The 13,687-nt window shown below is 43.1% G+C and overlaps 1 protein-coding gene across 2 annotated transcripts in view; it reads right to left on the bottom strand.

Annotated features, from left to right (window-relative positions):
* The window catches only part of rspo2 (R-spondin 2), a 61,375-nt gene extending 53,681 nt beyond the window's left edge, over positions 1 to 7,694 (bottom strand). Inside the window, exons 1-2 of one of the 2 annotated variants that reach the window (XM_039619121.1) lie at positions 7,398 to 7,694; positions 6,530 to 6,816 (exon numbers count right to left, since the gene is read on the bottom strand). In XM_039619121.1, coding sequence (XP_039475055.1) covers positions 6,530 to 6,629 — 100 coding nt within the window. In that variant the 5' untranslated portion in view covers positions 6,630 to 6,816; positions 7,398 to 7,694. Of the gene's footprint in view, positions 1 to 6,529; positions 6,817 to 7,110; positions 7,214 to 7,397 lie in introns of those variants that run through there. The other variant, XM_031729878.2, reaches the window with a different exon arrangement.
* Between the last annotated feature and the right edge of the window lie 5,993 nt (positions 7,695 to 13,687).

Below are 13,687 nucleotides of genomic sequence, written 5' to 3' on the forward strand. Positions count from 1 at the left end.
TGTACTGAAAAGTGCAAACATGTGGTCGGGTCTGTCGTGCATCGTTTACAGCGGTGCCGAAACCCAGGAGTGGAGCACCACAGACCCGAGCACATGTTCGCACTTTTCAGTACACTTCTTTATTGCGACTGTCAACTTACGCACGCGGCTGAAGCTTTTCGGCTACAGCCTACACACATCAACAACAACAACAGGACCCACTTAATTCTGTTTTAAGCCGGGAAGGCGTGATTGGGGATGCCGCTCAGGTGCGTCTGCCTCCCCCGCAGCCGTGCCGCAGACCACGCCCCGCCACAGCTCTGCAGTCAAAAACAGGCTCACTGCAGCCACTAAGAGTGAAAAGTATTAAACTCTCACTAAATCATATATTTTTCATCTCTGTTCACAAGTTTCTGGATTTCTTTTTTATAAGGCTAAGACTGAACTTTATTTTTCCATGTTTGGCAATGTTCACATTCTGTTTAACTTGTTGCTTTTTTGAAGAAGTGGTGCAGACGAATGAAGCAGTCTAGTGACAAAAGTTACAAATAGTTGTTTGAAATGAAAGTTGTTTGTTTAAAACAAAAGTTACTGAAGGATTCAGTGTGAATGAGTTTATCTTCTAAATAAAGTTGCAGCTAGGCTTTTCTGTCATTGTTTTGTTTAGATGGGGCGTGAAAGTATTTCCTCCTGCCGTGTGGGGAATGATGTAAATTTTGAGCACCACTGGCCAAATTTCATGTAATAACTAGAAGAAGGAAAATAGGAAAATAATCAACATGTAAAGAAGGAAATGTATGTTTTTATACAAGTTTTTATACTTCTTAAAATGTGAAAGAACAGCTCAACACTCAACCTATTCCTTTTTTTTCATGGTCATGAGAAAATTAGGTATCACTGCTATGTCCATTATGTGAACATGCAGCAGCAGCCTGTCATCTAATAAAACAGTACATTAATATTTACACCATTTTACAACTTTTTAATAATAATTACATTGTTGTAGAAACCTTAAAGAATACTGTATATACATATTTAATAGTAATAAACTAGAATAACTGCAAATAGCGAATCCAAGTGCATTAGTTTACTGCAGTTTAACACAAACCTATGTTACAGGGAAAATCTCAAAAATCCCACTAGTGTAAGTGTAGTTTTTACACTTTCTGTAGTGTGTTAAATTACATTGTGTTAATTAGTGAGCTTTGCGGGTGGTTTTGTTGCCTTTGGACAGAGTCAGACTGACTGTTTTCAGCGTTTACACTAAACTAAGCGAACTGGCTGCTGGCATCAGCATGATCTAACTCTCATGTGAATGAAGACTTTCTTAAAATGTCCAGCTAGTTAAGCCTAATTTTAATGCTTTGTTTTGTGTAAAGCGAAAGGGGAAATGGCTCATTTTAACAATTCCCATGATTAGATTCATTGAGGAAAAAGAACACAATAGATGCCTATTGTGTTCACATCATTACCTCTAAACAGCTCTTCCCTGGATTCTTTTAGAGGTGTGTATTAGTAATGTGAGAGGTAAGCAGCCTGGAAATGCATTCTGGTGTAAGCTTGAGGGGCTCCATCCCCGGCTCTGGGCAGCTCTCCCACCTGGAAGGACCTTGTATGTCTTTTTTTTTTTTTAAATACTCTTTTTGTTTTGTTGTTTTATGTGTGGCACTTAGAAATGATTCCCAACATTAGAATCTTTTATGGCCCAATAAACTTGAGAGAATTGGACCAAATTGGCTGGTCATATTTAGAAGCTTTATAAGGAAACGTATTAAGGTGTAATTGCTGCGAAGGAACAGGCATAGGTGAGGGATGCAAAAAAAAAAAAGTCTTCACACTCTGGACAGACACTGTAGTTTTTGTCTGCTGCTGAGAGAGTCCAGTCACCATGAGGAAACATGGAGTGTGTTATAAGATTTTATATAATAGCTTTATTTTATTTCACATTTCCGAAAGAAAAAAAAAGAATTTTTACAGTGTGGTAACACATAGCCTAAAATTGAAAACATCTGTTTGGCATTTAGCTTTGCCAGTATATGGGATCCTCAGATGACAATAGTTGAAAGTTGGAAAGGAAGATCCCCATGTGTATCCCCTCCCAACCCTCCCACCCAGCCTCCCTATCCAAAAAAAAAAAAAAAGGAGGGGAGGAAAATTATGAAAGAGGGCCCGAATCTGGAGATGGAAGAAGTTGATAGACAAATATGAGTACATCTCTTACCTCGCGATCACACGCTCATAAATTAAAAAAAAAAAAAAAAAAAAAAAAAGGTTATTCAGCCAACTCAATTCATTCATTGGGATTTACTGAATTTTTCAGATGGTAAAACAGTGGAGAAAAAGCAGATCAGATCATCCTACTTTGTCGTGGAGCCCAATAAAGAATCCAGATCTGTGGCTCCCTACAGAAAAAGTTCATGCCACTGCATGTTTTTTCCTCTTGCTGGGGTTTTTTCAGCAGTGTAGCATGGCACCAACGCACTGAGAAGCCTTTCACCGGCTTCACCTGATACCGCTGGGACTTGAAGCGGGAGCTGCACTACAGGCCGGGATCGACGTGCAGGTCAGACAAGGAGCTAGTCTTTCGACAGAGTTCGGAGGCTGGGTCAGACTAATGTGATTTATCAATACAGCGCATAAGTGAATCATTGTCCTTAATGGCCACGATAATCCCCAAGACAGACCGTGAACATGATTGGTTGAAGAAGGTGGGGTGGGTGAAGGGAGAGGATGTGTGTTGTGGACCCTTCATCATCGGTAACATGCACCTGCAGGGTGTCCATGTATCTGCCAGTACGCTTCTCTCTCTCTCGCTCACTCTCTCTCTCAGACACACACAAACACACACACACACAAAGATTTACACTTCTCGAAGCTTAGCTGACGGGGCCTGGGAGAAAAAAGACAGAGCTCTGTTCCTTGACGCTGGAGCTCGAGCTCAGGTCAAGACTCAGCCCGCTGTAATCCCTCTCAGGTGATGCTGTTCACATTCAGCCACTTCCAGCTGATCTGCTTAAATATGCCTTCCTCATTCCCTAAAAAGCCCCTTCCTCTCTCCCCTCAGCACAACCTCCAAGGATGGTGAGTGAGAAGGACGGATCTCTGCTGAGATCAGATCCGATGGCTTTTCAGCATTTTCCAGAGACCAATCACGTGCTTCACACGAATAAAACAAACGCGCTTTCAAGTGTTAGCTATGGAATAAGAAAAAAAAAAAAAAAACAGACAAGTGAGGCTGCAGTGCTAACATCACCTGGAGTAGAGTGGCATCATGTGAGAAGGTCTTGTTAACAGACGTGCCATCTGCAGGGGTTTTCCCCCCCCACACGCACTTTTTTTCCAGACTAGCGAGGGCTGGTTTAAAAGCAGCTTCTTGGAGCGTTCCCTGTCATTCCCCTTAAACACTTAATCAACAGATTATATTGCGCTGAAGTGCTGTGTTCCAACATTAACACTTACACCCACAAACCTGGGACTTTGTGCAAGCTTTCAGCACACACAAGTCCACAGGCTGATGTGCAGGGCTCAGAAAGAGAGCGCACGATGTGCTAGTAGCTTAGCTGCATCTAAAAAGAAACTCCACCAAACTTTTGCTGTATTCTCAAAGTAAACCATAGAATCAGTTAAGAAGAGTCCACTACCTGAGAGTATCACGTTTTCACTCATTTTCAGTGACATCTTGTGATTTTTAGCACACACAAACACATCCATGTTGCAAGTGTCATGCATCTCTAGCCTCGCCCCCTCCAACTCTGCTACTCTGCATTGGTTTAATCTAATCACTTTGGTCCTTCAAAAGAAAGCACACAAAAAAAGAAGCATCTGAGAATACAGTTAACACAGTTGAGTAACAGATTACACAGCTGAATCTGATCTGAAACATGCTATGACCTGCTGGGAATTCAAATTTGGGATTTCTGGCTTGATGCACAAAGGGTTAACAGTATCACATGGCAACTTTTCACCACTCTCGACTGCCGTTACCTATTCATTACCAGTTAAAACGGCTTAGGGCCCCACTGTGTATCCCTGTTCCTTCAGGCAGCGCTCCTACTCGAGCCTGATTTTATGGAGTCAGCAGGTGGCATCATTAGCCAGAGAATAAAAATGAAAAGTAATACCCTTGTGTCTAGCTATGATATCATAGCAGGGCTCGTTGGCATCATTTTCCTGTTTCTAGTGGGCAGGATAGGGGGTAAGGAGGTGTAAATTTAATATATTCTGTCATCTGTTTTACTTTTTTTTTTTTAAAGTGTATATGCACAATTGCCACAGTCAAAACGAGAGGCTGGTTCATGCCATGCAGTGTGTGAGCACCACCAGACCAGCCCAGAAAACCACACAAAGATCCCAATCTTGACCGCGTGCCGGGGGTCACATGCAACGGCAGCGTTACGCCTTGACAAACCCACCCGCCCCCATTCCCCTCATTATGATGGCATCTCCATTCCTTACACCTCGCTCAGTTATGCGGCTACGTGCGCCATAGCATATCAGTGGCAGAAAAATTCTCTTTTCTTTTGTTTATACTCATCAGTGTTTGGTAAATTACGCAGGATGTCTTTCATTCCACATTACAGCAGTTTCGCCTGGGGGAGCTGAGCACGGCCAAACTGAGTTTTAAACGTGCCTGGGTCTCAACACTCCTGAAAGCTTTGGATGGCTTCCCCGTGCATGCCAGACAGGCTGTATATAAAGCTGTCACAGGAACCTTGAGGGCTAGAAAAATATTCAAGCATTTCTAGGCCTATTGGACAATGATCTCTTACACATGCTTCTTTCAATATAACCGTGATAAATAAAGGAAGGAAGCAAATACTGAAGACTTGGCTGACTGCCCACTGCTTGCTAGGATGGCAGTTTTGGCCCAAAGTGCTGTATGTCCACCCCCTCTCCCCCCCTAAATACAGACACACACACACGAATACTTTAAACATTACAGTAAAGGCGAAACCTTTGCACGGGGTTAGCATGACAAGTGTAACATCCGCTCTGAGAGTGAGCGGTAACAGTGTTTAGCTTATTGTCCTCAGCCTGAAGCTGTTCTTGAGGTCAAATGTGTAAGTTAACCTTTTGATCTCGTCCCCGCTGGTTAGGCCACCCCCCAGACCTCTTCCTTCTTTCTCGCTCTCTCCCTCACACACAAACAGACAGCAGCACAGATAAAGAGGCACCTAAAGACAAATGTGCACCGCTGGATTTGCTGCTTGACCATCCAACCCTGCAGATTAAAGGTGCTCTTAAGGGCGAAAGACTGCTCTTACCACGTAAATGGCACTCCGCATCTTGTGTGCTATCTAAAAGTTGCACGGTGCAACGAGAGAGAGAGATGCAGAGAGAAAGAGAGGGGCTGAAAAACGTGTGTGTGCCAGTACCCCGCAGTGATTGCCTGATTATTTGCAGATGGGCAGTGGAGGGCTTGCAGAGTGTGGAGGTTCCCCCTGGCATGCAGCGCATATGATTAAATATGTGATTGCCGTACAATTTACAAGACACCCCCCCCCCCTCACACCCTTCGACTTTAAATGAGTTTTTCAAGTGTCCTACCTTTAGACACGGGTTGTTAGCGCCATGCGCAAACCGGACCATATTTCCTCTCACGGTCACCCTAAAAAGGATCTCGGCAATGTGTTGTGTCACAGGTCTGAGGAGGGCTCCGCGGGGGCCACTTTCCTAATCCGGCTGGCTCCTCATTCATTCAGAGTATAGAGTGGTATTTACAAAGGTGCTGATCCCCCTCCCAGCCCCTGACCCCCCCTCACAGCTCCTGCGCCTCTGCTGGGTGATTGTTATGCGCATTTCCTACCAACTGTTCAAAGTGGTTATGAGATCAATTAAAACCAGCTTAAGATGGTGGCTGGGGGGGGGGGAGTTGAGATGTGCCATCCATAAGTGTGAGGATGGGGATTCCGTATCTGTCCACTGAATAAGTCACCTCCTGCTCTCTACAGACCCAAAGCGCTAACGCTATTTATTTATGTAGCGCTTTACGTGCCTCCAACACACTGCACCTTTTCTGGTACCAGAACATCCACAGATAGCCTGAATTAACGCTAATCCAGTTCGCTCTTTGTCATTTTGGATGCGCGTGGCCAATTTTGCGCACATTTTACGCACCAGTTACCGGCTCTGAAATCATTAAATAATGTGGAAAATCTTATTTTGGAGAGGTCAGTAGGTTACATGAGATGCTGTAAGAATGAGCTGTAGCTCAAACAACTATTCGTTTTTTCTCCTTTTTGCATGGATTTCTGGAATGTTCTGGGTTGGATCGACGGCACTAAGTTACGTGCGTTGAAAACAAAATTCAGATTTAATTTCATTTTTTAAAAGAAAAACAACAACAACAACAACAACAAAACCCAACAACTTTCCGCCCGTGTTTAGTGCGCACAAAACAGGGACTACAAGTAGGAGCGAAGAGGACTTTTTACATAGTGTGTGAACAACCTTGTTTAGGATAGTTTCCTCCCCGGACACACACAAACTCTTTGCGAACCCTTAAAAGTGATGCTGCTGTAATACTGGAAGGTTTTAACCTTCTAATTACCTCTTTTGTTTCTCCTCCAGCGGTGCGACGGCGCCTGACAGTTGCTGTACTCCATACAGTTCAATATGATCAGGGCAAATGAGAAGAGTCGAAACTGCATCTGGACGGCGGTGTGTAGCTCGGACTCCAGTTAAAATCTCGAAATCTTTGTAACGTCCTCCTCCACGTTTCTTTAGCTGGTCATCGGATGTGTCAAACATAAGACGAGATGTGACATCGTATCAAGTCGCCGACTGGGATCATTTTATGGAGCGCGCAGATCCTCACTGAGTAAAAGTGTCCGTGCGCTGAGGGGAGAATGACAAAGGAGGTTACTGTGATAACAGTGTAACGACATCAACACCTTCCCTAAACACTGATGCGTGGGGATGATAGAGGAGTGCACTGAAGCCCCCCAAAAAAAAAAAAAACAGAGAAGCTTCTGTGTGTTAATGTGTTGGAACAATCGCAAATGTAAAGCTCAAAGGGCACCCCTCTTTAAAAATAAAAATAAAAATAAAGGCAACTGTGCGTGGTGGTCGCCAAAAAATAAAAAATAATAATAAAAAAAAATAACGCTCCGTGAGTAACGTGATGTGTACCTTTCACAAGATTAAGTGCAATTCCGCTCCGGTTCCACTTTCAGCTTCCCACCTCTGAGTGCAAGTGCGAATGGGGAACGTGCAGCATCCCTCTCTGTGTGTGTGTGTTTGTGTGTGTGTGAGAGAGAGAAACTTGTGTCTCCAGAAGAGAACAGAGGTCCGAGGAGGAGGAAAAAGGTGGTAGCGGTAAAGAAGGGGAGGTGGTGGAGGAGAAAGAGGAGGAGGGGGTCCTTTCCTCCTCTCTGTAAAGAAAGGGAAAAAAATTGGGGAGCTTAGATTCCGTTTACCTGCGTTTCCTCTCTCAGGCTCGTCCACTTGGCTTCCAGCAGAAACACATGTGTTGCTTGTTTGAGAGCGTAAAACGAGAGCCGGTGAAGTGAGTCTGCGTTTTGCGCGCTCCTCAGATTGAGTGGTTGGGGACTTGGGACTCCCGACCGGTCCTGATGCTCGCTGCTGCCTTTTGCCAGATATAAGCGCCGTGTCCCTGTCACGTGTGGAGACTCTTCCCGTTGTGTGTTGCTCCTTATTTCAGATGTTCGAGATGACATTTCTTGTATTCCCCCCACCCTCCCTCCTCTCCCCTCCTTCCCCTGGCCCCCTAGCGCAAACTCGGCCACACTGGCCGATCCGAGGCTGCCTCTGGGTCCTAGTGAGCATTAAGAAAAAAGCTGGATCGTCATTCAAGAAGAAAAGAAAAAAAGTTGATGTATTCTTTTCTGGATAATGGGATTGCAGTCCGTATACAATGGACCTTTTTTTTTCTGCCAAACGACAAGAATATTTAGGACCCAAATTATCATCCCAACACGCCCCTTTCCCCTTCGGCAGAAGTTTAAAATCAAAGTTTTTGACTCCTCTCAACTAGAGATGTAATTGCTGCACAGCCAATCTATCTCGGTTGAGCTTTATTCCACTGACGATGGCCATATTTAATAATTAGAGGTTCGCCCCACGAAAAAGAAAAATTATCTGCATAATCTATGGTAATAGCATGGGTAAAGTCAACCATATGGTCACGCCTATTTTACTCCAACCCCCACCCCCTCTCTGAAATTAATGCTAATCGTCGGAGAGGCTGTAATTGTGGAACTTGGATCAATCATTCAATCGTTTCTGGGAGTTTTTCCGCTTTTCCCCTCATGCCGGGCCTTCCAGGGTGACCCACGTGACCCCAAAGAAAGGACATATCCAAGTTGGTAAGCCTTCTCCTTCAGTCAGGAGCGTCTTACCTCGTGGGGAAAAGCTGGAGCTCGTCCACTACCCCCCACCCCCCGTGACATTCAGACTGCCGGCTGACCTGCAGATGAGTGATTACAAAGGCCAATGAACGTATTAAAGTTGGTGACGGAGTGCTTCAGGTAAAACAGCCACACACGCATAAACGTGGCCGTGTGCAGAATACCATTTCTCCTGATGTTTTCTGACCCAGTGGAATCCAAGTTGTAAATGCTCTACCCCCTTCAGCCACTAGGTGTGGCACTTAATCTTTTATTTATTTCAGGAAAATATTTTCATGTGAGAGCAGCTCCGTTGTCCACGTCGGTGATCCTACAAGTGGGAGGTCAAGAAAAAGGAAAAAAAAAAACAAAACAGGGCAGATATATTCATTCACGGATGCCGCTACATGGATTGCAAAATTATATTTCTTCACCCACTTACACTTCAACCAGCAGAGCCGCCAGGTCGTTTAAAAAAACAAAACAAAAAACACATTACTACTCAAAAACCCGGTGGTACAAGGCACCATTTGGTCACTAGAACCGAAAAAATGTGAGTGAGGGAAACCTGTGTTTTAAAAAAAATAAATCCTGAAACTTATGGTGACCTTTGTCCTCACTTTGTTTATTTATTTATCCAGACATTGTGGTCAGGAGGCCTGTTAGCCACAGGCAGAGCTGCTGGTTTGGATTTGTCTCTAAAACAACATCTAAGAGTGCACGGTTAAGGTGAATGTGATAATTTAGGCCTCTGGCACTTTTATTTTCATGATGTGTCATGGAGAAGGGGGTCGGTAAACCAATCACTTTATTCTCTCCATCCCTCCCCTCTCGCTCCTTGCAGTGCACAGAAGTGGGGATGAGGGGGGGTGACGTCAGCATTTGGATGGTCTGGCTCAGAGCCCTCAGTGCCATAACAGCAATGAGGGGAGCTGCTGTTCACTCTGCTAATCAGAGATCCAGGCTAGATGGTCTCCATCGTGGGTTTTTTGTCACAGTTTATTTAGTTAGAAAAGGAAAAAAAAAGCCACTGCACAGTGGTCATCTACAAGTCAGAATATCCAAAATGTCAAGGGCAGGATGAGAGTGAGGCAAACTGAGAAAGTTCAATCTGTTTTTAGCAACTTTCCATGTTTGTGGCTCCAAATGGAAAGAGGGAAACTTCAATATCCCAAAATAATCCAGCATGACATTCACAAACAGAGCTGAAACATTACAGTCCACTTGTGCAAACACAGTTTTAGAATCACCATAAATCTAGAAAACAAAACTGTCTCCCCTCAGGGTTCACTTTAGGAGCTCTTCCATTAGAGTTAACTGAAAACGTGAAATAATGTGAACAGCTACAGTTCACCTGCTGGTGAAGATCACATGAAGTTTTGGAACAGCTAATAAACCTGACCTTTAAGGGAGACTGCGTTGTATAACGTGATTCTATGTATGACAATGTGCCCACGTCTGATCAGACTTGTTTTGCATGTGTTTTATCTAGAGATGGACCAGTTTGTCATTAATCTTTTGTGTCCGTTTCTGTGGTGCTTCGAATTCCAGTTCCTTTTTTTAATGAATAAATCCAAGCTCACTCAAAAACAATGATGAAGGACTGAAATGCTTCAAAAGTGGGGTGTTTTTTTCCTGCAATGAAGACATTACATTTCCCTTTAATAAAATGGAAACACACCAAAAATCCTTTTTTCAAAATCAACCTGGCATCAGCTATTGATTATCAACAGTCCTGTTAAAAATTAAGTGCACCCCTACTGTTTCCATAGGAAATATGAGGGTAAGTAGCAGCCAATTGCAACTAATCAGCTACACCTAATTAACTGATCATCAGTTATAAAAGACTTTGTGTTGGCAGTTTGCTGGTCTGGACCATTCCGTTGTGTTAATACAATGCCACAATCTTCACAGTAAATCCACCCAAAGGTGAGACTGTGCAGTGCTCAGAGAAATATGTTAAACTAAAAACAAAAAAAAACTAAACAACCCCCCCCCAGCATATTAGCACAAATACCTCATACCAACTGTCAAGCACAGTGGTGGAGGGGTGATGATTTGGGCTTGTTTTGCAGCCACATGACCTGCAGCCATTGAATCAATAATACTAAATCGTGTCATGAAGTACACAATGATCCCGAGCACAGGAGAAGATCTACAACAGAACGACTGAAAGAGGAAAAAAAAAAAAAAAAAAAAAAATCAAGGTGTTGGAATGGCCCAGTCAAAGTCCAGATATCAACCTCAACGAAATCCTGTGGGGTGAGCCTGTGGCTCTGTATAAACGAATACCCACCGACCTCGATGAACTGAAGCAACACTGGAAAGAAGAGTGGGCCAAAATTCCTCCACAATGATATGAGAGAGCAATAAAGTCATACAAAAATAATTAGTTCAAGTTATTCCTGCTAAAGGTGGTTCACGAGATCATGAGATTTTGTTTGTCTGCGTGTACACATTAATACACACACACCCACCTATCTATATATACACATACACACATGCAGACCCTTTCCAAAAAATTAGAATATCATGGAAAAGTTTATTTATTTCCATAATGCCATTCAAAACTTTAAATTTTCATAGATTATAGATTTACGGCTCACAGCTTAAACGATTTCAAGTACTTAGTTGTTTATTTGTTCATAATTTGGGCTTCCAGCTCATAAAACCCACGAAAACAGGAATTCAAAAAATTAGAATACCGTGAAAACATCAGCCCTAATTTTACAGGGCATGAATGTTTTAAATTGAGTGTCACACACAAATCATCTACTAAACTCAAAGCACCTGCACAGGTTTTCCCAGGTGTCATTAAATTGCTTCACTTTGTTTCAATTGTCTCAGGTTCAATATAGTGAAGACTGCAGACTTGACAACTGGCCAGAAGAGCATCATTGATACCCTCCATAGGATGGGTAAGCCACAGAAGTTCATAGCTAAGGAAGCTGGCTGTTCACAGAGTGCTGTGTCTAAGCATATCAATGGAAAGTCTAGTGGAAAAGCAAAATGTGGCAGGAGAAGATGCACCAGCAGAAGAGATGACAGTGGCCTTCAGCAGATTATCAAACAGAAGATTCAAGAATCTGGCAGAGATCCAGCTTCAAAAACCACCACATTTAGATGCATCTGGGAGATGGGCTACAACTGTCGGGTTCCTCGGGTCAAACCACTTCTGAGCCCGAGCCAATGCTGGAAGAGACTCCACTGGGCCAAGGAGAAGGAGGACTGGACTGTTGGCCAGTGGTCCAAGGTCCTCTTTTCTGATGAAAGTAAAGTGTGCCTTTCATTTGGGAATCAAGGTCCAAGGGTTTGGAGGAAGATGGGTGAGGACCAGAACCCAAACTGCTTGAGGTCCAGTGTGAAATATCCACAGTCAGTCATGATTTGGGGTGCAATGTCCGGTGCAGGTGTTGGTAAATTCTGCTTTCTTACATCCAAGGTCACCGCAACAGTCTAATGTTTTAGAGAACTTCATGATTCCTTCTGCTGAGGATCTGTATAGAGATGCAGGTATCATCTTCCAGCAGGACCTGGCCCCTGCCCATACCGCCACAAGCACCAAAACCTGGTTTGATGGCCATGCCAACACAGGCCTTCACCGGCCAGCCGGACCTAAACCCCATTGAGAATCTATGGGGTATTATCAGGAGGAAAATGAGGTCCACCAGACCCCAAAACAAAGAGCTGACAGCAAGCATCAAGGAAATCTGGGCTTCCACAACTCCCAGGCAATGCCACGCCGCATCGAGGGAGTGATTAAGGCAAAGGGATTCCCAACCAAGTATTAAAGATTGACATATCGTTTTGAAAGTACCCCATTTTGATTGACTTGATGTGATCCGAACTTTTTTTTTTTTTTAAATGCAAAAACTGAGCAGTAAATGCTATGTCTTCACAGTATTCTAATTTCTTGAATTCCTGTTTTTGTGGGTTTTATGAGCTGGAAGCCCAAATTATGTACAAATAAACAAGTACTTGAAATCGTTTAAGCTGTTGGCCGTGAATCTATACTCTATGAAAGTTTAACGTTTTGAATTGAATTATGGAAATAAACTTTTCCATGATAGTCTAATTTTTTGGAAAGGGTCTGTATTCATACACACACATACATATATATAGTTCAGTAGTCTTTACTTTACATGCTGGTGAATTTAAATGTGGCTTTAATAGGCAGCTTTATTCATTTACCTTTTCATTTATTCTGTTTGTAACTGTGATAATTATTTCCAGCCATTGAAGATAAATCTACATTTTAGCAGATGTGTTTGTATCACTAAAAATGTTAGTACTTATTAAATTCTGCTAGTTTTTTTTTGTGTTTGTCTTGATGATAACCCTTTCAAAAGAAACAATTCAATCATAGTTAAATTCTGATTCTGACATCACACCTTTTCCAGCAAAGCCCAGAAGGGATCTCAGTTAAAAATAGAACCGATTGTGAAACCCTGCTCCAATACCTATGTTTACAAAGCACGCTGAATAAATAAAACGGGACATGCTGTGTACTTTGAACAAAACCCACTAAAAAAAAAAAAAGAACAGAAAAGAAAAAACGGGTTTTCATATTTCACCTCTAAATGTACACAGTGCACTTATGTTTGTCAACCGAGCTGGTCTGTGACGCATTATGAAAGAAAATAAAACGAGGGAAAGCGCCTATTATCGGTCTGTCCTGCTGCTTCTTGGACAGGACAGTGTCACTCAAAAGGAGCACGTTTATGGGTGAAGCACACATACGGGTGATCAAACACTCTCTGCACTTTCTGGAAAGTGCAGGTGTATTTTTTAAACACAGAATTCCTTGTTTAGCAGTTCAGTTGCATGTAGGAAGAAAATTAAAGGCACATGAAGGATCGACACCCTGTTTGTGAGCAATAAAGAGGGAGTTAGGGAGAGTCAAAGGACTTTAGTTATGAGAAGGTCGAAAGCAGAGAAAAGTGGGGGTGGGGTGGGACATTAAAAAGATTGTGTCCGTCTGGCTAATGGTTCTTTATGGCTCCCTCATGTCCTCAGATGGACAGGATGACTGGCACACAGTGTGACCACTGGTAACTGCACATCACCTCCGCTGCCCCCCCCCTTTCTTCAGCTGACATCCCACTCAGGGAGGCTGCCTGCCACAGTGAAGTGAACCACTAAAAACACCATAAAACCGACAGACTAAACAGCCATTCATCATTACAGCACACAAATGAGCCGCATCACACGCACTAGTCTTAACTGTCCCACTCGGTGACTCAATGCGAACATTAAAACTTCATCAAGTATTACCGGAGCAAAAAAAAAAAGGAAAAAAAAAAAAAACCAGAAAGTTCTGACCACTCAAACCTCAAGTGCAGATTGTAATGTCCAGAAAT

This window comes from Oreochromis aureus, linkage group 11, assembly GCF_013358895.1.
Source record: "Oreochromis aureus strain Israel breed Guangdong linkage group 11, ZZ_aureus, whole genome shotgun sequence".
Lineage (NCBI taxonomy): Eukaryota > Metazoa > Chordata > Actinopteri > Cichliformes > Cichlidae > Oreochromis > Oreochromis aureus.